This window comes from Xyrauchen texanus, chromosome 17, assembly GCF_025860055.1.
Source record: "Xyrauchen texanus isolate HMW12.3.18 chromosome 17, RBS_HiC_50CHRs, whole genome shotgun sequence".
Classification (NCBI taxonomy): Eukaryota; Metazoa; Chordata; class Actinopteri; order Cypriniformes; family Catostomidae; genus Xyrauchen; species Xyrauchen texanus.
In genome coordinates, this window is record NC_068292.1 from 36,817,798 (window position 1) to 36,839,625 (window position 21,828).

Consider the following 21,828-nt stretch of genomic DNA (forward strand, 5'->3'; position numbering starts at 1 on the left):
TGGTGGCCACTCAAAATATTGACACTTTGGGCCCAATTTGGACATTTTCACTTAGGGGTGTACTCACTTTTGTTGCCAGCGGTTTAGACATTAATGGCTGTGTGTTGAGTTATTTTACACTTATACAAGCTGTACACTCACTACTTTACATTGAAGCAAAGTGTCATTTCTTCAGTGTTGTCACATGAAAAGATATAATCAAATATTTACAAAAATGTGAGGGGTGTACTCACTTTTGTGAGATACTGTAAGTAGACGAAGTAGACGAAGATGTGGAAATATAGAGATCAAGATAGAATTCTTTAAAAGCATTATTAATATCAGTGGCCGAGGTAAATATTTCACCATTAGCAGATTTGGTAGAAAAAGAGGGAATGGTAGAACAAGGCTCTCTCTGTTTTATATATCTTGCCAAAAGCTTCCCTGCTTTGTTCCCCATGCAACATCCCATCAAGATCTATTAAAAAGCCCTGATCATCAATGTTAGGTTAAAAAATATTAGCCAAAATAAGACTTTGCCCCCTTAATTTCAGCCAAAACAATAATGATCCTAATTTATCTTTTGTTTGTACCTAATTTATTGACATTTGAATTGTAGATGTTTACTTATCAGTGTAATGACACCCCTGCTCTTACTTGAGCCAGCACTATAAAAAAAAATGCCCACCCCATATCTTTCTAAATGATTCAGCTTCCTGCAGAGAAAGGTGTGTTTCTTGAAGAAACACTATATCATAATTCTTATGTCATGCACGCCTACAAGAGCCCCCGCGACAACCTTGCCATCGGATTGCTCAAGTCCAGTGTTTCTATGCACATTTTGTGACAGAATTACACAGCAAAAGATAATCTATAAAACAAACTCCAGCCAATAGGTGGAATAAGAACAAGAGTGTGTAGATTCATCCACAAAACCGTCCCAAAGGTGTGATGCTCTACAAAATAAACTCCAGCCACTAGGCTGCGGTTGCGGTTTTGGATGTCCTCCAACTTCTCCCAGACATGCTCCAAACCCACCTTTGTCGCTAGTGGCTTAGCAAATAATTCCCTCACTGATGACTCCAGATAATCGATCCGTTTCTCGACATCCCCCACTCTTGTGACCACATCAGTAAATTTCACATCCATGGCAGTGATTGATCGATGTATAACAGAAACATCCTCCAAGTCAGCAAAAACCTTCATTATCATTGACGACATGTTCAACATCTCTTGCCGCTTTTCCCGCATCTCTCTGACCAAATCGACTCCCAGGCCCGCGACCTGCTCAGGGGTGTCAGCTTGAGCACGTAAGTGTCTGCAGAGCCCGAGGATTTTGAATTCTATGACATATTGTCCTCCTAGAACATTTAGAGTGTATCAAATCTCACCGGATTATGTCATAAAAGGTATTAAAACTAGCAAAGTGCGCAGAGCTCGCAGTTCACACATCCGATCCTCGCATGGCGTCACGTGACTCCTCCCAAAATAACAACATTTAATAATTTTAAGTATCCCCCTTTTCCCATCTTGCTCAAAAATCCATAAAATAACACACTCTGCATCAAGTCTCTTGCAAAGCATGCTGGAAACTACAAATCCCCTAACCAAATCCCCTTGCCTATGTTGCTGAACATAATTAATTGGTTCACATTCACTCTACATAATGTAATCTAGTAGAGTGCACATTTTAGATAACATTAATCGAAAGCAAAGATAACAAGTTTTGAAGAGAAGCACTATTTTGTTGTGTAGATGTAGATAATTTGGTTTAGTAAATTAGACAATCAGCTTTTTCTCAGTGATCTTTGATTCGGATTTTGAATTTGGTTTACCTCAGTTGAAATGATCTCTTCCCAAATATGGGGCTATCTGCCTGGATGATTAGGGCACCTGCACACTGAAGAAAGTTAGTGTTTGATTGATAGGAATATATGAAATCCATTTTAAGGATAATGTACTGTAGAGTTGGGTCAATTTGAAAATACAGTGAATTTGATTTCCAAAATAAGCACCTTTTAACGGTAGCTATCGTGTAACATCATCAAAGTCGTCAAGATACTGTAAACACCAACGACACTAGGGGCATGCCATAATTTACAAAGGCTTTAGCAGGGTTAGTTTCTCTGAGGTAGCATAAACTGGTGTGCGGATGCCTGTATAGGAGGATGGCCTGCAGAGGATCCTTACAGTATGTGGCTTTAGGAGTGTGCCTCTGTGTTCCATGATTAATAAATCAGGGCCAGGCCAAGAATGTGTTTTGTTATGTTGTTTTTGTGTTATGTCAATGACTAAGTTGTGGGATGTAATTTCTTACAATTCTTTGTTGTTTTTGAAAGAATAGATTATATTCTGTTTTCTCTTTTAGAGTTGATAATCAGATTGATTTTGCTTTACTTACTGCATATTAAGGGGTTAGTTGCGGTTGATTGCATTTAGCATCGTTTTTTGCTTCTGTCTGTGAACCCATCTTTTTTGGGTCACATCTCACCAGTTGAGAAACAATGCTATAACTTTTATGATCAAGATATTTGTATCCATTGCATTTTTTTCTGCTCGATGGGAATGGCCAGAATAATAAGAATCATTGTTGAACTAGCGCTGACAACAATCAGTACTATTCAGTGTTGCCTGGCATTCACCATGTCTTTTGTTCTTTATCATTCTCTATATCTCTATTAATATTAGGCAGTATTATGGCAAGCTGTTAAATTGGCCATGTTGCCGGGTGCCCTCTGAACAAAGCGTTGAGTTGGCAGCGGAAAGCACTCAGATTAGTAAGGCTGCTCAGTTTCTGACTTCGCTTTCGCCAACGGTGTTGAAGTCTGGCCTGGGGATTATGCTGGAAACAGCACATTCAACATCAAGAATTCATTAATAGATGCTCACACACACTTAACACACATTGGGATTGTTCTTGTAAAATGCTTTTGGCAAAACAAAATTCTTCTCTTAACTCTCCCTTGATCTGTCCTCAATTTACAGGAAAGATTGACATGGTGAAGTCCAAATGGGGCTTGGCTCTGGCTGCTGTGGTTACGGTTCTCAGCTCTCTGCTCATGTCTGTGGGACTCTGCACCTTGTTTGGGTTGACGCCTACACTTAACGGAGGGTAGGAACTTAGCCATACTCATCTTCATTCATTGGAACCATAATAATTCTTCTGTGCATTAGAATAAGACAGCTGCAGACCTGATTAAGGATGGGCAAAACTAAATATTTGTGCAGTCAACTTGTCACCGGGTTGCCTGAACGACTAGTCGACTATTTGGTCTTAAATGCCCTATATAATTAGAATGGTTTTGGGTTCCCCTGACCCCAATTGGCACGTTTCTTAGGGGTCGTTTACATAAGACACGTGCTTGCGTTCAAAAACAGCTACAGTAGATAGAGCACAATTTATTTTTTAATTTTTATTTTATCCCCTTCTTTATCCCCAATTTGGAATGCCCAATTCCCACTACTTAGTAGTTTACTCCTCTCAATCCGGGTGGCGGAGGACAAGCCTCAGTTGCCTCCACTTCTGAGACCGTGAATCCACACATCTTATCACATGGCTCGTTTTGAATGACACAGCAGAGCCTCCCAGCATGTGGAGGCTCATGCTACTCTACGTGATCCAAGCACAAATTACCATGCGGCCCACTGAAAGCGAGAACCACTGATCGCGACGACCACAAGGAGGTTACCCAATATGACTCTACCCTCCCTAGCAAGCGGGCTAATTTGGTTGCTTAGGAGACCTGGCTGGAGTCACTCAGCACACCCTAGATGGAGTATAATTGAGTTTAGGGGATGTTTTAAAGAATTTGGACTAAATTTAACTTGGTGTGTCATTGCTTTACAGGGGATGATACCATAATATCAGTGTGCTAATTAAAGCACCACCGCTAAACATATCAACACTAAAAACAAATATCAAAAAATCTAGATAAACTTGTCATCCTCACTTATTGACTTCTCAGTTGTTGGATGACTTGTTGACCATTACGAACTATCTCTAGACCTGATGCCTCTAAAATTTGAAAATGGCATGACAATGAAATTTTTTCCTGATTTGTTAATGTTTGATCTGGGAAGTAGGCTGGTCTGTAACTGGTTGTCGATAATAATGGCAGTATTTCGTTTGGAACTGCTTAGGTATAGAGGAGTTTTTAGAGGAGGGGGAATAATTCTCCAGCAGCCTATGAGGTTGCACCTATGTACTTGCAGTCATAGTGGTGTGAGTTCAGGCTGTCCAAATAAATCTGAGGTGAGATCACTGGGTCAAGCTACAGTCAACACGTGCACACTAACTGAGCCAAATGCGTACACCACATTGATTATATATACAACACACTCCAGAAAGTCAAGCCTTCAGCAAATGACAAATTATTTCAAAACCCCTGGAGAATTTATTCTTTACCTGATAAATGGATTTATTCTCTATACAGCTAACCTTAAAACTTTTTTTAATATTCTTAAGATGTCCATAGTTGTATTAATTTCATCTGCATTTGTTTTGCAGGGAGATCTTCCCATACCTAGTGGTGGTAATTGGTTTGGAGAATGTCCTTGTCCTTACTAAGTCTGTAGTGTCAACACCTGTCGACCTTGAAGTCAAGCTGCGCATTGCTCAAGGTCAGACATTGGGAAGTCCTTTACACTGTCACAGCGTGTTTACTATAGTTTTGTGAACTAGTATTTTGTATAGCCTTTTGTCAAGGTAGATACCATATTTAATAAAAAAAAAATGAAAAAGTGAACGAAAATGAGACTGAGAGAAGGTCTTCAATATCCTTTCCAGAATTATCTGTTCTGCTGATTAACAGAAGTGCTAGTTTCCCATTGTGTCAGTTCCAACACCTACTGCTCTGTTTTGAGAAGTGTATTTTGAGTAAATATCGACAGCTGCATAGATGGGAGTATCTGTCCATAGGACCACTTTAAGCCGTACACTCCACAGATCCATTGCTTAAAGAAAAAAATATGAAAACACATTTGGAGTTCGCTAAACAGCATGTGGCAGACTCCCAAAACACAAAGTTTTTTTGTCTCAATTATTGTTTGTGTCACAATAAAAAATATTTTGCACCTTCATTTTGGCATGTTGTGTAAATCAAATCGTACAAACCCCCAAAAATACATTTTAATTCCAGGTTGTAATGCAACAAAACATGAAAAACACCAATGGAGGTGAAACTCGGGGGTGCACCAAAAGTGCTAGTGTGAAAACATCCTTAATTATCAGACTTTTTGGTTCTGTTTTAAGGTCTTAGCAATGAGAGCTGGTCCATCATGAAGAATATGGCCACTGAACTAGGCATCATTCTCATTGGATACTTCACTTTAGTACCAGCAATTCAGGTAAAACTGCTATAGAACAGGAATATGTATTTATTTTTTTGGTAGTCGAGTAATGGCTAAAAACACTTACACTTCCCAATTTTATCTGTGTGCTGACATCTGTGCAGGAGTTCTGTCTGTTTGCTGTGGTTGGTCTGGTGTCTGATTTCTTCCTTCAGATGTTTTTCTTCACCACTGTGCTGTCTATTGACATCCGCCGCATGGAGGTGAGAACCACCCACACAAGAATCATTCTTGAATTCGTGAGAAACGTATGAATCATGAGTTACTTCATCTGAATGTCTTGATTTGAAAAACTTAATTTGTCTTTATTTGCGTGTCTCCTCACAAACAGTTAGCTGATCTGAACCGGCGTCTCCCAGCTGAAGCGGGGATGCCACCTCCTAAACCTGGACCTTTACGTCCACGAGAGACGCCTCCCCCGCCCCGTCCCTCCCCCCACACGATCACCTTGCAGGCTCCAGCTTTCAGAAACCTCCGCTTGCCCAAGAGGCTTAAGGTGGTATACTTCTTAGCCCGTACTCGCCTGGCACAGCGAATCATTATGGTAAAGATGGCTTAATTTGGCTATGCTCAAAATGGCTGATTGCATATATATTGGATATAATTCAATGTTTTCTGCACTGTTTGCTAGGTAGGAACTGTGATCTGGATCGGGATTCTGGTCTACACGGATCCTGCTGGTTTAAGGACTTTCCTTGCTGCCCAGGTGTCAGAGCAAAGCCCTCTTGGGGAGGCGGGGCTTCCTCATCTGGGTGTGGCTCCAGTATTCCCTGGTGGACACCCAACAAGCACACTGAGTGTGCTTGCTGCACCTGAGCCCACCCCCTTACCAGAGAACCTATCCCAGGGTCACCGTACACCTCTTCCTGGATCTGTGCCTATGTCCAGTCCCCAGATCACATGGGGCTCTGAAGATGAGGAGCTGTGGAGGCGACTTTCTTTCCGCCACTGGCCTTCACTGTTTAGCTATTACAATATCACTCTGGCTAAGAGGTACACTACTCTCCCTCTCTCTCTATGAATGAACCCTTGGTTTATTATAAAAAGGAATATTCTGGGCCCAATACAAGTTAAGCTCAATCGACAGCATTTGTGTCATAATGTTGATTACCACAAATATTTATGTCGACTCGTCCCTCCTTTTCTCTAAAAAAGGCAAAAATTACAGTGAGGCACTTACAATGGAAGTGAATGCTGCCCATTTCTGGAGTGTTTAAAGGCAGATATGTGAAGCTTATATTTTATGAAAGCACTTGCATTAATTCTTCTGTTAAAACTCATGAATTATTTGAGCTGTAAAGTTGTTTATATTGTCATTTTTAGTCATTTTAGGGTTTTATGGTTTGTGAAATTATATCATCACTGCAATTCAGTTGTAAAATTGGCTATAACTTTTCACAGAAAAGGTTAGTGGGTGATTTTATCACACTAAAATCATGTTAACATGCATTTTGTTTATGTCTTGTGGCTAAACCTTTGAAACAGTATTTTATCATTCAAATATTGGCTCCCATTCACAAGATGGACAAGTCTCAGTTGCCTCCTCGACTGAGACAGTCAGTCCACGCATCTTATCCTGTGGCTCGCTGTGCATGACACTGCGGAGACTCCAAGCATGTGGATGCTTATGCTAATCTCTGCGATCCATGCACAACTTACCACATTCCCCATTGAGAGCGAGAACCACTAATCATGACCACGAGGAGTTTACCCCATGTGACTCTACCTTGCCTAGCAAACAGGCCAATTTGGTTGCTTCGGAGACTTGGCTGGAGTCACTGAGCACGCCCTGGATTCAAACTCATGACTCCAGGGGTGGTAGTCAGCGTCAGTACTCACTGAGCTACCCAGGCCCCTCACATTCTTATTCTTGTGCTTTTGGTGTTTCACATTCTTTATACATATGGCCTCCTACTGGGCAGGGAGCTGATTTTTTTAATCAGCATTTCTCTGCCTTTGTCTGCCATCCTGACTTTTCTCTGAGTTTGAAGAATAAATACAATGCCTTTAAATTTTTGCCAAAACGAGGTATTCTGGGTACCTTTTGGAAAAGCCTTTGTTCACCTATGGAGGCTTTTCATTAGGATTTGGAACAGGGTAAACATGTATATAATGTTTTTTTGTTGTTTAACATTATATTGTATGGCCCTCTCTGATGCCCTCAGGTACATCAGCATCCTGCCAGTCATCCCCGTCACGCTGCATCTCAGCCCTCAGGAGGCTATAGACACACGCCACCCACAGGATACACACCACCCTCCCCCCCCCAGCCTCAAGACTTCCGATCTACAGACAGATCTCACACTCTACAAGTCAGTATTACACTTGAACTTTTATGGGCATTCCGACCTGTTTTTACAAAGAGGCACCTTGTGAAAAAATAATGTGGTTCAGCCAGTGCGAGGCTCTTCAATTGCCATTTGGGAATCTTGACGTAGTAGTGGGCTTGTAAACAAATAGTTGCAGGTTTGAATCTTACAAGAAGCAATGCATTAATTATTATCACTGTACGACAGAGCGAAGCACCCCTGATTGCTCCTGAAGTATTGTGGTTGTTGGGGCTTCCTAAGGCATACAGCACTATTATACATACTTTGGAGAAGTCACCCAAGCCAAGAGGTACAAGAATATCATAGTGGGCACTTTTTGATCAGTAAGCAACCTCAAGCTGCTAACCAGATTGCCCTAGTAGCCGCTAGTGTTGTCAAAAATCCCGGTACTCCGGTACCAAGTCAGTACTCAAACAAAAAATTATTTACGATACCAGAATTTGTGGTACGCATGCAGAGTCAGGAAGTTTTGAATGCTCACATCAAGCAAAAGGTGACGACAAGCAAAGCTGCTGCGGAGTCTCAACTGAATCTTGTCAAAAACAAAAGTGCAAAAAGCCATGTTTGGAAATTCATAGGTTAGGGAAACATCATAGATCAGCAAAAACCTATTTGTAAACACTGCTTTCGCAATTTTCTGACGAAAGGAGGAAACACAACAAACTTAATAAAGCACATGTAAGACAGACACCCGGATTTATTCAAGCAACTAAAGCAGGTGAGTTTAAAAGCATATTATAATTTGCATTAGGGCTGAAACGTTTAGTCAACATTATCGACATCGTCGAAAATACAAAATTGACGAGAAAAATGTTCGTTGTTGAATAGTCGTTTGATCTAATGTAACGTAACATGAAATCACAATAAACTGTAAATCACGCACGCACGCATGCGTGCGCGCGCGAGAGCAGCAGTTCACGCCTGATGGAGGAAGAATTGTACAGATCAGTCCAGATGCACTCTAAACTTTAACAGTTTATTTTATGTAGATCCCAAAGTATTAGGGTATGATTAAAAAAAAGTACATTCAGAAGCATGTACCGTTTTGGAATAAGCAGAGGCGGAGCTCTTTAAAGGAAACATCCCGGCGTTACATCTTAAATGCAGTAAAATTTAATGTGTTATAGCTTTATTAAAGTTCAAATAATACAGAAGCAGGTCATGTTAATAACTATAAACTCAGAAACTGGCATTTCTCTGTGTGGTTTGTGCCTCTTCTATGAGTTGCGCGAATGTCCCAATCTAAGGGGGAGAGATTGAAACTGCACCTGGCTGAGAGAAACTCTGCCTCGGGGACGCTCATCCCTCGAGCGTGGACGCTTAATGCAGCTAGATTAGAACTTATTTAATCATAATATCTATATATATGTCCATATGCATTTCTTATCATGAAGAAAAATGGCAAAATGCAGCTTTATTAATAAGAGAGCACTTTGCACATTAGTTTGGAAATTGTTTTTTATTCATTCTATTGTATGCTTGTTTATTTAGGTTTTTTAGTACTTGGTAAACATTTTAATTAAAAGTTGCAAAAGTTGAAGCAAATCTTATATAACTTTAAGCATACATTGTTCAGTTTTGTTATAATTAAAAAATTATATATTTAAATGAAAGTGATGTTCAATGGCATATTTTTGTAATTAGTTCTGCTGCTAATGTTTTGTAGACTTAGTTATTAAAAGAGTGTTGTTTAGTAACCTGTTTTTGTGTTTTGCTTTGGTACCGAAAATGGTATCGAGTACCGTGAAATTTCACTGGTATTGGTACAGACTACTGAAATTTTGGTACCGTGACAACACTAGTAGCCGCATAGCAACACACTGAAAACCACTCAAAACCCTGAAGCAACTGTATAATCGTGCACTGGTCAGAACATAATCAGAACACCCTAGAATTGTGACGCTGAGTTTTGCGTGGGCAACCATCATTTACATTGTCTTCAGAAAATGTTGAAGTGTTAACGTAATGCCATTCTGTTGCAACGTTGTACAGACAATTTCTGGTTGCATGGGAATAAACAATAGAATAGATTCTGTTCTATTTAATAAAACTCCTACACTGATGTTTGGGTGGTTACTCAAGGGCTGTGAGGATCAACTGAGGAATGTTTTATTTTATTTTTTTCTCTTTCTACCTTGTTCAGTCAGTGTAGAAAAGTAGTCATTCATTGTCAGTATGTAGTTGCTCTATTACTTTTCTCAGAAATTGTTTCACCGCTCCCCTTTGTGGTCTCAAGAGGTTTTAGTCCTCTAGGTTAAAATACTTCTTTAAACAAAAGAGCACTTTTTCTCTTTATTAACATGGTGAATAAGTAGTTGACATGACATTTCAAGGCACTGCAGCAGTATTCTATGGCTTAGCTTGCTATAATTAATTAAAAAAACAATTTTCTGATTCTATAATTATTGTTTATACAGTTTTTATGACCTCATGTTAATCGGTTAACAATTAAATCATAGAATGTTAATTAACATGCTAGACCATTTAAGTGAACAATAAAGCTAAAGTGTGGTTAAAAATGGTGGAAAGCTTCAAAGAAATGGTGACCAATTATGGGACCTAAAATATGCTTTGTCCCTCATATATTTAGATAAGTTTTACCAAGAATCTTGATTTTAAATTATGTTTATGGATCTGTTATTTTTCAAATGAACACAATTGCTATTGACTAAAAGAGCTCATATTCATATCTCATAATTTCATACACTGAAGATACAAAGATGTGACTGCAGATATAGAATAGTCTCTCTCATACACAAACATAAACACACACTCTTGTGTGATGTCATTGTGGTGTTCAAGGTCATTGTTCCAAGAACTGTCAGGCTTATCTGTGTGGCAGTCATGGTCATTAGTTGCACATCATTGATGTTGGTCAACTCACTCTAAAACCAGGCTGTTCCCAGTCATGCTTGCCTTGGCCCCCTTGCTGTTTCAATTCTTTCATCCTTTTCTTTGGATATGTTCTCTGTGCTTCGTTTAGTCTGCGAAGATTGATCTGGAAAAGTGCACGTGCTCATACATAATACAACATTCTGCATGCAACGCTCACCTTGAGTCACCATTTGTGGAGGTGGAAGGACTGGAATTTCGAGATGGACTTGTTTTGTGAAGTTTAATTTCTGTGCCACTAGTTACACCAAATGGAATTGCAGGAATAATGTTTCCCAAGAACTGAATGGGAAAACATTTTGATAGCTCTCACCAGGTATTTTAGACATCATGAGGCCCTTTCCCACTTACAGTCCTGGTACTTTTCCCTTAGTAACTTTCTAGGGAGTTACACAAACACACACATTAAATGGGTGATTCTCTTTGGATACTTTATTTTTTTCTGTTAAGGGGATTGTAAAATTAGCACAATCTTCTGAGTAGCAGGCTAGCAGCTAGTTTGTTTACTAACGGTGGCTGTAGAGATCCTCTCCTTTCTAAATGCTGGTTTTTGACCAATCATAGGCTGCAACACCTCCCACAGTTCCTCTACACACCAAAAGTATCTACCCCGGAGTAGGAGCTAAAAATGTGCACCTAAAAAGTGCACCTAAGCGTTTTCTCCCAGGGAAAAGTACCTAAAACGGGCTTTAGTACCACCAGTGGGAAAGGCCCTATTGGTTCTGCCCCAAACTCATGCCATTGTCTGAGCCAATGTTACAATGTTGGGCATTAATGCATTTAAAAACTTATATGATTTGTATTTATTTTTTTCATTTGGGGAAGACAAACAAAGATATTTTGATGGAGATATTACACGTTTTTTGACCATAAAATGCAAGTCAATGGGGTCCAACACTTCCAAGCTCCAAAAAGAACATAAAGACAGAACAACAGTAATCCATGCAACAGAAGACATGGATTAAACCAATTTAGTTTTATGGATTACTTTTATGCTGCCTTTATGTCCTTTTTGGCCCCTATTGACTTGCATTGTACAGATGTAAACATCATATCTCCATCAATATATCTTTGTTTGTGTTCTGCAGAAGAAAGTCTGTCATATGTGTTTGACACATAAAGTTGAGTAAATGATGAGAGAATTATAATTTTTTGGGTGTACAATTCCTTTAAGAAATGCAAGCATGCAGTTCCTCACATCCAACTCTAGAGGATGACTGTTTATAAATTTTGTTCATTATTCTTCTGCATCTGAAGAATTTTTCAATGTAATTTGTTTTCATGTGTGTTCGTCTTCATGCAGAGTGGCGGCTCTTGGACTTTTCGGCGGTGTGGTCTTAGTGCTATTACTCTTTTGTCTGTATCGAGTACTCTGCCCTCGAAACTATGGGCAGAACGGGGTGCCTCATGGGCGGCGGCGGCGTGGAGACCTGCCCTGCGATGAGTACGGCTACTCGCCGCCGATCAGTGAAATCTCCCCTCTGCTGCTGAGAGGCCATAGCATGGTGAGAATCAATTAGACACAGTCTGAAATGTTTACAAAGTCACTGCTACGATAAATGTGCTCTGAGATATACAAACCACCTCTGGAATCTCTCCATAGGACATTGAGTGTCTGGCCAGTGATGGCATGCTGCTGGCCAGCTGTTGTCTGGCGGGACAGATCCGTGTTTGGGATGCACAGACAGGAGACTGTCTTACTGTTATACCCAACAATGGGTAAGGAAATGGATAAACTCAATAATGCTGTCTTGTGTCCTCTGTATACCATTATCCCTTTGATGCATCTTAATTAAAACTGCATATTTAACATTTAGTATTGGCCAGTACATTAGTACATTATATAGTATAAGTATATTCTCTCTTTATTAATGTGTTCTGTCTTTTTTTTTATCCACTGTCAGTCTGCGCAGAAGCAGCAGCAGTGGTTGCTGGGAGCACCGTGATGGCTGGGATCACTTAAGTGCTTGTGAAGCTGAGAGTCTCCTGGGAACAGAGTTTCGGGAGTCTGGGGGAGGAGCTATGGGAGGACCAGATGTTGATATTTTCCCAATAAGGAGGAGGACTACCCCCACACGCCCTGCCCTGTTTGGAAATCAGCCTGACCTCACCCCACTCATTGACACCAACTTCGGCCCACTTCCCCCATCTCAGTCTGTGAGCAGCTCTGGCTTTGACTTTGGAGAACTGGTGGAGAAGGCATACCAGGAGCATGAGACCTCACCCACACTGGCTTTCCCACCGTCTCCCCTGGCTTCGCAGCAAAGACGACGAAGCCTGGGGGACCAGCCCATCCTGCCACCAGAGCTGCCCCCGCAGAGCAATGGAGACTGGGACAGCTCAGTGTGGGCCATGGAGCTGAGGGGCAACCTCATTGCCACAGGCAGGAGCAGTGGCAAACTAGAGGTGAGAGATAGAGAAGAAAGAGGTTCTTTATAATGAGAGCATCTTGAGCTATCCATGTACTTAACCTGTACTCTTTCTCTTGGTTCTATCAGTTGTGGGATGCAGTAGAGGGATCATTACGGTGCAGTTATGAAGATGGAGTATCAGGAATCACTGCCTTGGCTTTCCTTAACAACAGGTATATTTCACAACAACCTTAATGAAAATTAACAAAATGAAAATTCTGTAATTTACTTACCCTCATATCATTACAAACCCCTATGAGTTTCTTCTGTGAATCACAAAAATTATATGTTATGCAGAATGTAAGGGACTGGGACCCCATTTACACCTGGTATTAAGATACGTTTCGGGTGATCCGATCAGAAGTGGTCAGCACTAAATACAGGTCTAAACGGGGTCTAAAATGTTTTGTGACCGGATTAAAAAAAAATTACATATGGAGGTAGTAAAAAAATGCATGTGACCACATTGCATTTGAGGTGTAAATGCAAATCCATTTGAATGTGTCCTGGACAGCAGTCCTGGAGCCAGCCCTCACCTGTCTGTCAACTGCTGCACTAAAAGAAGAGTTTAAACTTTGCCGGATGTGTGAAATTAAAATTAAAATGAAATTAAATTCATAGATCTTCTTTAGTGTGTTTGACATCAACATGCAAAGATGCTAATGGCAAGCACACACATCTGAATCTCAGGGTTAAACAGGTAATTCGCTAAAATAACAGATAATTCTGCTCGAAATGTTGTATTGGTGCTTCGATTGAATTTCAGATGCATCTGGAAGAAACAGTGCATGGATTTTATTCAGGCTATAATCTCATTCTGTAGCAGTAACATAGTGATTGATGTATTTCGTCATGAAATCAGAGACCCTCCCCTCAATCTTAACACAAGTGGTAACAGAAGACACATTTCAGTGTCTCGTCTGACCGCACGAGATCCGCAAGGTTACAGAGAGGCACTTACAATGGAAGTGAATGGGGCACATTTTTTGAGGTTTTAAAGCAGAAATGTGAATCTTCTAATTTTATAAAAGCACTACAATTAATAATGTATTATTTGAGCTGTAAAGTTGTTTACATTTTTACAGTCATTTTAAAGTTTGTTGACATCGTCATGGTAACAAAGTTGTAGAATTGGCTACAAATTTACCCAGAAAAGGTTAATAAGGGATTTTATCAAAATAAAATAATGTTCACCTATATTGTTTGTCTTGTGGCTATACTTTTGAAAAAGTTAGTATTTTATCTAAAATTGGCCCACATTGACTTCCATTGTAAGAGCCTCAATGTCACCTCGATTTTTGCAGGATGAGTCAAAATAATTTTTTGTGGTAATCAATATTATGCCACAAATGCTGTTGATTGAGCTTAACTTGTATTGAAAGTGGAATATCCCTTTAACTCTCACTCAAGTCTACGACCACCAAACACACTTTTTGTCTTCTGCTAGTCTCAGCCTCAGACAGCACTCTTTGTTGTTTTGAATTACAGGATTGTGGCGGCCCGTTTGAATGGTTCACTGGATTTCTTCACGGTGGAGATCAACAAGCCTCTTGGGTTACTACAGTATCGTGGTGGGTCATGCTGAACGATTTGTGAAATAAACGCATTTTAATTGTACACAAAGGGGGAGAAGTTCAGGTCCAAATGAACATTTTAAGTTTTTCTCTTATTTTGTGTGTTTTAGGGCCTCCAGGCCGGGGCAGTCTACCCCACTTCCCCTGCTACAGCAGTGAGGATGTGATCAACTGTCAGCTGACGCGCTCTGTGCAGTGTGCCCACCAGAAACCCATCACTATGCTCAAAGCTGCCGCCGGCAGGGTGGTCACCGGCAGCCAGGACCATACAGTTAGGGTAAAAGACATAATACACACTAATATACACATCCGGTGAGCACAATGGAACAGTGACTGCCACCCTGCAAAAACTCACCACAGCCCTACTTGCCATGCTTCCCATTTGGTAGATCTTGCTTCAGGATTTTGGGCAGTGTATTATTTTACAATTTTTTTAATAAGTTAAACATGATTTTTGAAGGAAGTTTGAATCTAACTGACAAGTGGCTAATATCATCGCTTAGCCTTTGGGCTCATGGCAGGTCTGATTTGAAAGGTTTATACTCCGTTGCTAAAATCAGTTTTCTTTGTAGCAATTTTAAATGGGATTTGTACTTCCAGAAGGCTGCTATTACACTCTATTAACCCTTACCTTAACCTTGTGTTTGTTCTTTTTCTTTTTTTTTTTTAGGTGTATCGTTTGGAGGACTCTTGCTGTCTATTTACTCTGCAGGGCCACTCAGGTGGCATTACTGCAATCTACATAGACCAGGTCAGAATTACACCACCGACACACAAATACACCTTGTTCAATTCTGGCATAATTAAATGCATAACACAACATTATTTTTATTTATTTTTTTCTGATTTTGTTTCCCTGCCCTGCAACTTTTCACTATCTGCTACTGTCCAAAGAGTATGTCATTTCAAAACATAAAGATAATTTAATGTTTTTCTGTGCTATGTTTTAGACCATGGTTCTAGCCAGTGGGGGCCAAGACGGAGCCATCTGTGTTTGGGACGTCCTGACGGGCAGCCGGGTGAGCCATGTGTACGGTCATCGTGGTGATGTAACCTCGCTGGTTTGCACAACTTCCTGTATCATAAGCAGTGGGTTGGATGACCTTATTTGCATTTGGGACCGTAGCACAGGCATAAAACTGTACTCCATACAACAGGTGCGTGAAATACTGTTGTTTATTACTGTGTTATCGATTCAGTTATGTAATTATGATGTTTTTTCAATTGTCGATGCCAACAGATGCTTAGTGACTGATATAATGCTGATATTCTTAAAACATTTAATGACAGCAAATGAGATGTACACAGAGACTCGTAGTGATGGATTAACTGACAGCTGCTGTCAGACTCTGTTATTATTATTCCTCACACGGTCGCAAGACGCCATGTACATGAATCTGGCGTGGTAGGCTGGAACCTGCTTACGTCAGCTGTCACCGCTTACGTCACGAAGTACCGCAACAGCCAATAGGAAAATTCAACTGCAGTAGCCACCGTTCAACCTGAAGAGGGCAGCACTCAGACGTTTTTACACCATATATTGTAGAATTAAAACACTTTATACACAAATGTCAAAACAATTACTTGAATCAATGACCAGTACTAATAAAGCCCCATGCTTACAGATCATTAACTAAAAAAAGTTGGTTTAGGGTTTAGTTACCCTTTAAGCATGTTGAGCACTTAATACAGAGTCTTCAAGTCTTCAAGAGTCTTGCTGTCCAACCATGTTATTCTTCAGTATGGGACATTTTGCTGCCCTCTAAAATGCAGGACTATAAGCATCCAGTATGGGGCTAAAACGGGACAATTGTAAACCCTGGCAGTAACAAAAATTGCATACGCCACCTTTCCCATTTTTTAGGTTGTCACTGATAAGAATACACTCACCTAAAGGATTATTAGGAACACCTGTTCAATTTCTCATTAATGCAATTATCTAATCAACCAATCACATGGCAGTTGCTTCAATGCATTTAGGGGTGTGGTCCTGGTCAAGACAATCTCCTGAACTCCAAACTGAATGTCAGAATGGGAAAGAAAGGTGATTTAAGCAATTTTGAGCGTGGCATGGTTGTTGGTGCCAGACGGGCCGGTCTGAGTATTTCACAATCTGCTCAGTTACTGGGATTTTCACGCTACAACCATTTCTAGGGTTTACAAAGAATGGTGTGAAAAGGAAAAACATCCAGTATCGCGGCAGTCCTGTGGGCTAAAATGCCTTGTTGATGCTAGAGGTCAGAGGAGAATGGGCCGACTGATTCAAGCTGATAGAAGTGCAACTTTGCCTGAAATAACCACTTGTTACAACCGAGGTATGCAGCAAAGCATTTGTGAAGCCACAACACGCACAACCTTGAGGCGGATGGGCTACAACAGCACAAGACCCCACGGGTACCACTCATCTCCACTACAAATAGGAAAAAGAGGCTACAATTTGCAAGAGCTCACCAAAATTGGACAGTTGAAGACTGGAAAAATGTTGCCTGGTCTGATGAGTCTCGATTTCTGTTGAGACATTCAGATGGTAGAGTCAGAATTTGGCGTAAACAGAATGAGAACATGGATCCATCATGCCTTGTTACCACTGTGCAGGCTGGTGGTGGTGGTGTAATGGTGTGGGGGATGTTTTCTTGGCACACTTTAGGCCCCTTAGTGCCGATTGGGCATCGTTTAAATGCCACGGCCTACCTGAGCATTGTTTCCATCCCATGTCCATTCCATGTCCATCCCTTTATGGCCACCATGTACCCATCCTCTGATGGCTACTTCCAGCAGGATAATGCACCATGTCACAAAGCTCGAATCATTTCAAATTGGTTTCTTGAACATGACAATGAGTTCACTGTACTAAAATGGCCCCCACAGTCACCAGATCTCAACCCAATAGAGCATCTTTGGGATGTGGTGGAACAGGAGCTCCGTGCCCTGGATGTGCATCCCACAAATCTCCATCAACTGCAAGATGCTATCCTATCAATATGGGCCAACATTTCTAAAGAATGCTTTCAGCACCTTGTTGAATCAATGCCACATAGAATTAAGGCAGTTCTGAAGGCGAAAGGGGGTCAAACTCAGTATTAGTATGGTGTTCCTAATAATCCTTTAGGTGAGTGTATGTTCATAGTTGGATACTGTCCTCATGAAAAAACATAAACGACAGCAAAACATACATTGCTCGACACTCAAGCATGGTGAAAATACTCAAGTTTACATCTTTACTATGACAACTGATGTGGATGTGCTAGCTAAAACGATTGCAGTCTGAACATAAAAAAATCTGTGCACACATATAACCTAGTCAGTATAAAAAAAAATTGGATTGGAGAAAAAAATCTGATTTTTCCTGCAGTGTGAACAAAGCAGACTTTGAGTCATGTATTAGTGTAATGGAAAAGGTATCTTGACTAGTTTAGCAACTTTAAATTATGAATAACTTGTAGCTTGAAAGCTACAGTGTAGTCTCTTCCTATTGAGAGAAGAGATGAAAAGAAGAAAAGCTGATGAAGTAGTAGCCCATCATGTGGTTATGTCTCTAATGAAGCCTTTCTCTTTGCTCCCATGTCTCAGGAAGTTGGATGTGGGGCTAGTCTCGGGGTGATCTCTGAAAGCTTGCTAGTGACGGGAGGCCAAGGTTGTGTGTCATTCTGGGACCTGAATTACGGGGACCTGCTGCAGACGGTGTACTTGGGCCAGAGCAGCGAGGGCCAGAGCGTCAGGCAGCTCCTGGTTCTGGACAATGCCGCCATAGTCTGTGACTTTGGTAGTGAGCTCAGTCTGGTCTACGTGCCCTCTGTTCTGGAGAAACTGGACTGAAAACACACACACCCTTGTGCATATACACACCAGCCCACAGACTTAGCACTTTGATAAAACTCAAGAGTGGCCAGCAGGAAAGCACTCACCCTTTAACCTGTATCATGGCAGGTTCATTGCAGACATGTCGTTTCTGGTGTCCTCTCTAATTGGTAGGGAGTGAGCAGTTACTGTTGAGGTCTTCTGCCTCATATGAACTTTCTAGCATTAATGGGGATACAAAGGCACAACTCGATCCTTTGTTGTTTAACAGGTCTCTAGTGCTCCATCAGAGCATTTTGTACTTTTGGTAGAACATGACTTAAGTCACCAGAATGTTCTGAATGTTTTACTCTCAACAGTTACTTGAAGGTAGTACAAAACTGCTAGCCGTGAAGGGTGGCTCTTTTTGCCTGCCTTAAGATGTCTGTGTGTGAGTGTGTGAGATAGGAAGTGCACAGTGAGAATGCAATGCTGTCCAGCCCGGTAACTCGTGACTGTGTGACAGCTTGACATGCATGTTAGAGAGTTCACAATAATGTGTTTGCGGGGTAAAGGGGGAGGAGTAATGCAAAGGTCGTTGGAATGGACAAAAGGCATAGATTTTTCTTAGAAAATGAAATTGAGTGCTGCTTTGTGAGCAACTGTATTTGAATGAGTGTTTGAGTGTTTATGTGAATCTCTTGGAAACAGTCCGGGTCATATTTCACCTCATATTCAAATGAAAACATTTGAAACTATACCTTGCATAAAGAAGTGAATGCTATATTTTAGCACCGTTAAGATATTTTCATGACAAAACAATGTCCCAAAATATTCTCAATACAATAATGCGAGAAAAAAAATAAAAATAATAAAGCTATATTTACATTTACGTTATACACTGCATTTAAGTACATTTTTAAGTTTACATAATGGTAGTACATGTACTGAATGTACTTTTTATCATTGATAGACAGGATGATTTTCATTCATGCTTTTGTGTAATTTTTTTGCATTTCAGTCATTGAAAATGGGGGCTTTATTGTGAAAATAAATATTGATGTATTTCAATATTTCAATACCCCTGATTTTGGGGTAAAATGTGACTAGGACATTGGTTTTTGAGATCTGTGAGTGGTTGTGTTTGCAAGATTGTCAGAAATGCATTGTGTAAACATCTAAATCTCTGGGGTAGGAGGGTCAATTTTTAAAATAGAAATCAACTATTTATTAGTGACGGTTTTTAACCATTTGTATGAAGCTTGGCTTATTGATAAGTTAAAATGGAGACGTTGTCATGAATTTTAATATACAGTACAGAAAAGCTTTGACTAACACTTTAATAATAGGATTATATTGATTTAGTCAGTAACTGACAGACAGGACGTAAGTTTTGGCATAGTTTATGTTACCTTCCTAGAGCAGCAAGATGAGTACCCAGTGACAAGAAAGGGGGAAAATTGTCATTCCAGTCCTGCCTTAAACATATGGGAGAAATGTTCCTTGACAGCCCACGCTCTGTTTTATCTGTTTCCTGGACTGAAATCCTAATGAACGTTAATACTGTTAATTTTAACCTGTATTCCAGCTGGCATTACAGATCACCCCAAAGTCATTTTAATCTAAATGCAGCTAATGATGTCAAATATCAGCACATCTCCGACAGAGTTAGATTTCCCTTTGTGCAGGAAAGTGGATAGGGCTGCTTTAAAAAAAAAAGATTTGTGTGTGTATATATTATTATTATTTGTCTTGATATGTATTGTTGTAGAGCCATGAGTGATTTACAGGTTTCACTGAGATTGCTGACCATTAGTTGTTAATATATTTTTGGGGCATGTCTTAGTATGGTGAAACATTAAGTTAATCAAATCCAGCCCTGCAGTACCCTCACAAATGTGTGCATTTGGTCTGGCCTGTGTTTAAAATATTCATATCAATGAAATAAATGGGGATTTACTAGTACAGGGCAAATGGACACATTAGAACTGAAATTTAAATAAATGTAAAAATTGCACAGAGTATCAGATTGAATGGATAGTTCACCCAAAAATGAAAATTGTCTCATCATTTACTCACCCTCATGCCATCTAATATGTGTATGCCTTTCTTTCATTTTCAGAACACAAAGATTTTTAGAAGAATATCTCTGCTCTTTTGGTCCATTCAATGCAAGTGAATGCTGCCTAGGCTTTTGAAGCTCCAAAAAGCGGATCAGGTCAGCATAAACATTACACAAGTGGATTAATCAATGTCTTCTGAAGTGATCCAGTTGGTTTTGGGTGAGAACAGACCAAAATATAACTCCTTTTTTACTGTACATCTTTACACCAGTCTCATTGGCTATCGTGATTTCAACATTGATTACACTTCCATGCGTCAGGCGTACAGGAACTGTAATCGAGCTTGAAATCATGCCTATAGACTGCAGTGGCAAGATGTATAGTGATGAGTTATATTTTGGTCTGTTCTTACCCTAAACGAACTGGATTGCTTCAGAAGACATTGATTTAACCACTGAAGTCATATGGATTATCTTCATGCTGACTATATCTCCTTTTGGGAGCTTCAAAGGCCTAGCCACCATTCACTTTCATTATGTGGACCTACAGAGCTGAGACATTCTTCTAAAAGTCTTCATTTGTGTTCCGTAGAAGAAAGACAGTCATACATTTCTGGGATGGCATGAGGGTGAATTAATGATGAGAGAAATTTTCATTTTTGGTGTGAACTATCCCTTTAAGACAGTAGTTTGCATTTACCCATAGCAACGATTTAAAGATCTGCATGTGCATTCCTTTGCCAAAAATTCAAAGTCAACAATTTGCCCTTTGCTTTAGTAAGAATATGGACCAGACTAGAAGTGCCCCTACTTTCATTGCAGATGATTTTTAGGTGATTTATGTTGCAACAAATTGGAGCATTGCTCTTAAAATATTATGGATTTCCTAGGATTATACATTTGTATTAACTGGACTTCCCCTGCTGTCTTTATTAACAGGGGAGTAAAAAAGCACCATTGTTTTTTTCACTACTCTCTCTCCCTTCCCAGAAGAGCACGTTCCTAGAAATTATTAGATGTGTGTGGCATTAAAGTGGAATACTGCTCTCATCTTGCTGTATCTTACAAATTATTGCTGCTGATGTAAAAATGGAGTGGATGATGTTTTATGTGATGTGTAATGCCTTAATGTTGCACTGTTTATTAAGATGGGAGGGGGCAGAGAAAGACTGGGTGTAAATATTTTGACTTTTTTTGGGCCTGCTCTGCCCTCTTCTCCATCTTTCCCAAATACACTACACAGTGTAAGTAGACAGTAGAGGATGTAACTAATGCTCTGTTCTATTTTTAACACCAAATAAAACAAAAAAACATTTGTACTAATTTGCAAATAAAAAGTCTTTGATACCTTATCTGTTGTCTTGTATAGTTCCTTCATCTCTAATTAAAGAAATATTCTGGGTTATACTTCCTCTTTAGTTGCATTAATATAAACATGATTTTTGGTTTTAGAA

General features: G+C 40.0%; 1 protein-coding gene across 2 annotated transcripts in view; it reads left to right on the forward strand.

Moving 5' to 3' along the window:
• The window catches only part of LOC127657769 (sterol regulatory element-binding protein cleavage-activating protein-like), a 36,778-nt gene extending 15,058 nt beyond the window's left edge, over nt 1-21,720 (forward strand). For both annotated transcript variants that reach the window (XM_052146664.1, XM_052146665.1), the window contains 16 exons: nt 2,965-3,091; nt 4,487-4,599; nt 5,231-5,325; nt 5,433-5,531; nt 5,660-5,872; nt 5,960-6,321; nt 7,494-7,640; nt 11,854-12,055; nt 12,154-12,269; nt 12,455-12,956; nt 13,049-13,134; nt 14,450-14,532; nt 14,646-14,812; nt 15,206-15,286; nt 15,486-15,692; nt 18,106-21,720. In XM_052146664.1, the coding sequence (XP_052002624.1) occupies nt 2,965-3,091; nt 4,487-4,599; nt 5,231-5,325; nt 5,433-5,531; nt 5,660-5,872; nt 5,960-6,321; nt 7,494-7,640; nt 11,854-12,055; nt 12,154-12,269; nt 12,455-12,956; nt 13,049-13,134; nt 14,450-14,532; nt 14,646-14,812; nt 15,206-15,286; nt 15,486-15,692; nt 18,106-18,351 (2,846 nt within the window). In that variant the 3' untranslated portion in view covers nt 18,352-21,720. The remainder of the gene's footprint in view (nt 1-2,964; nt 3,092-4,486; nt 4,600-5,230; nt 5,326-5,432; nt 5,532-5,659; nt 5,873-5,959; nt 6,322-7,493; nt 7,641-11,853; nt 12,056-12,153; nt 12,270-12,454; nt 12,957-13,048; nt 13,135-14,449; nt 14,533-14,645; nt 14,813-15,205; nt 15,287-15,485; nt 15,693-18,105) is intronic.
• Nucleotides 21,721-21,828: the final 108 nt, after the last annotated feature.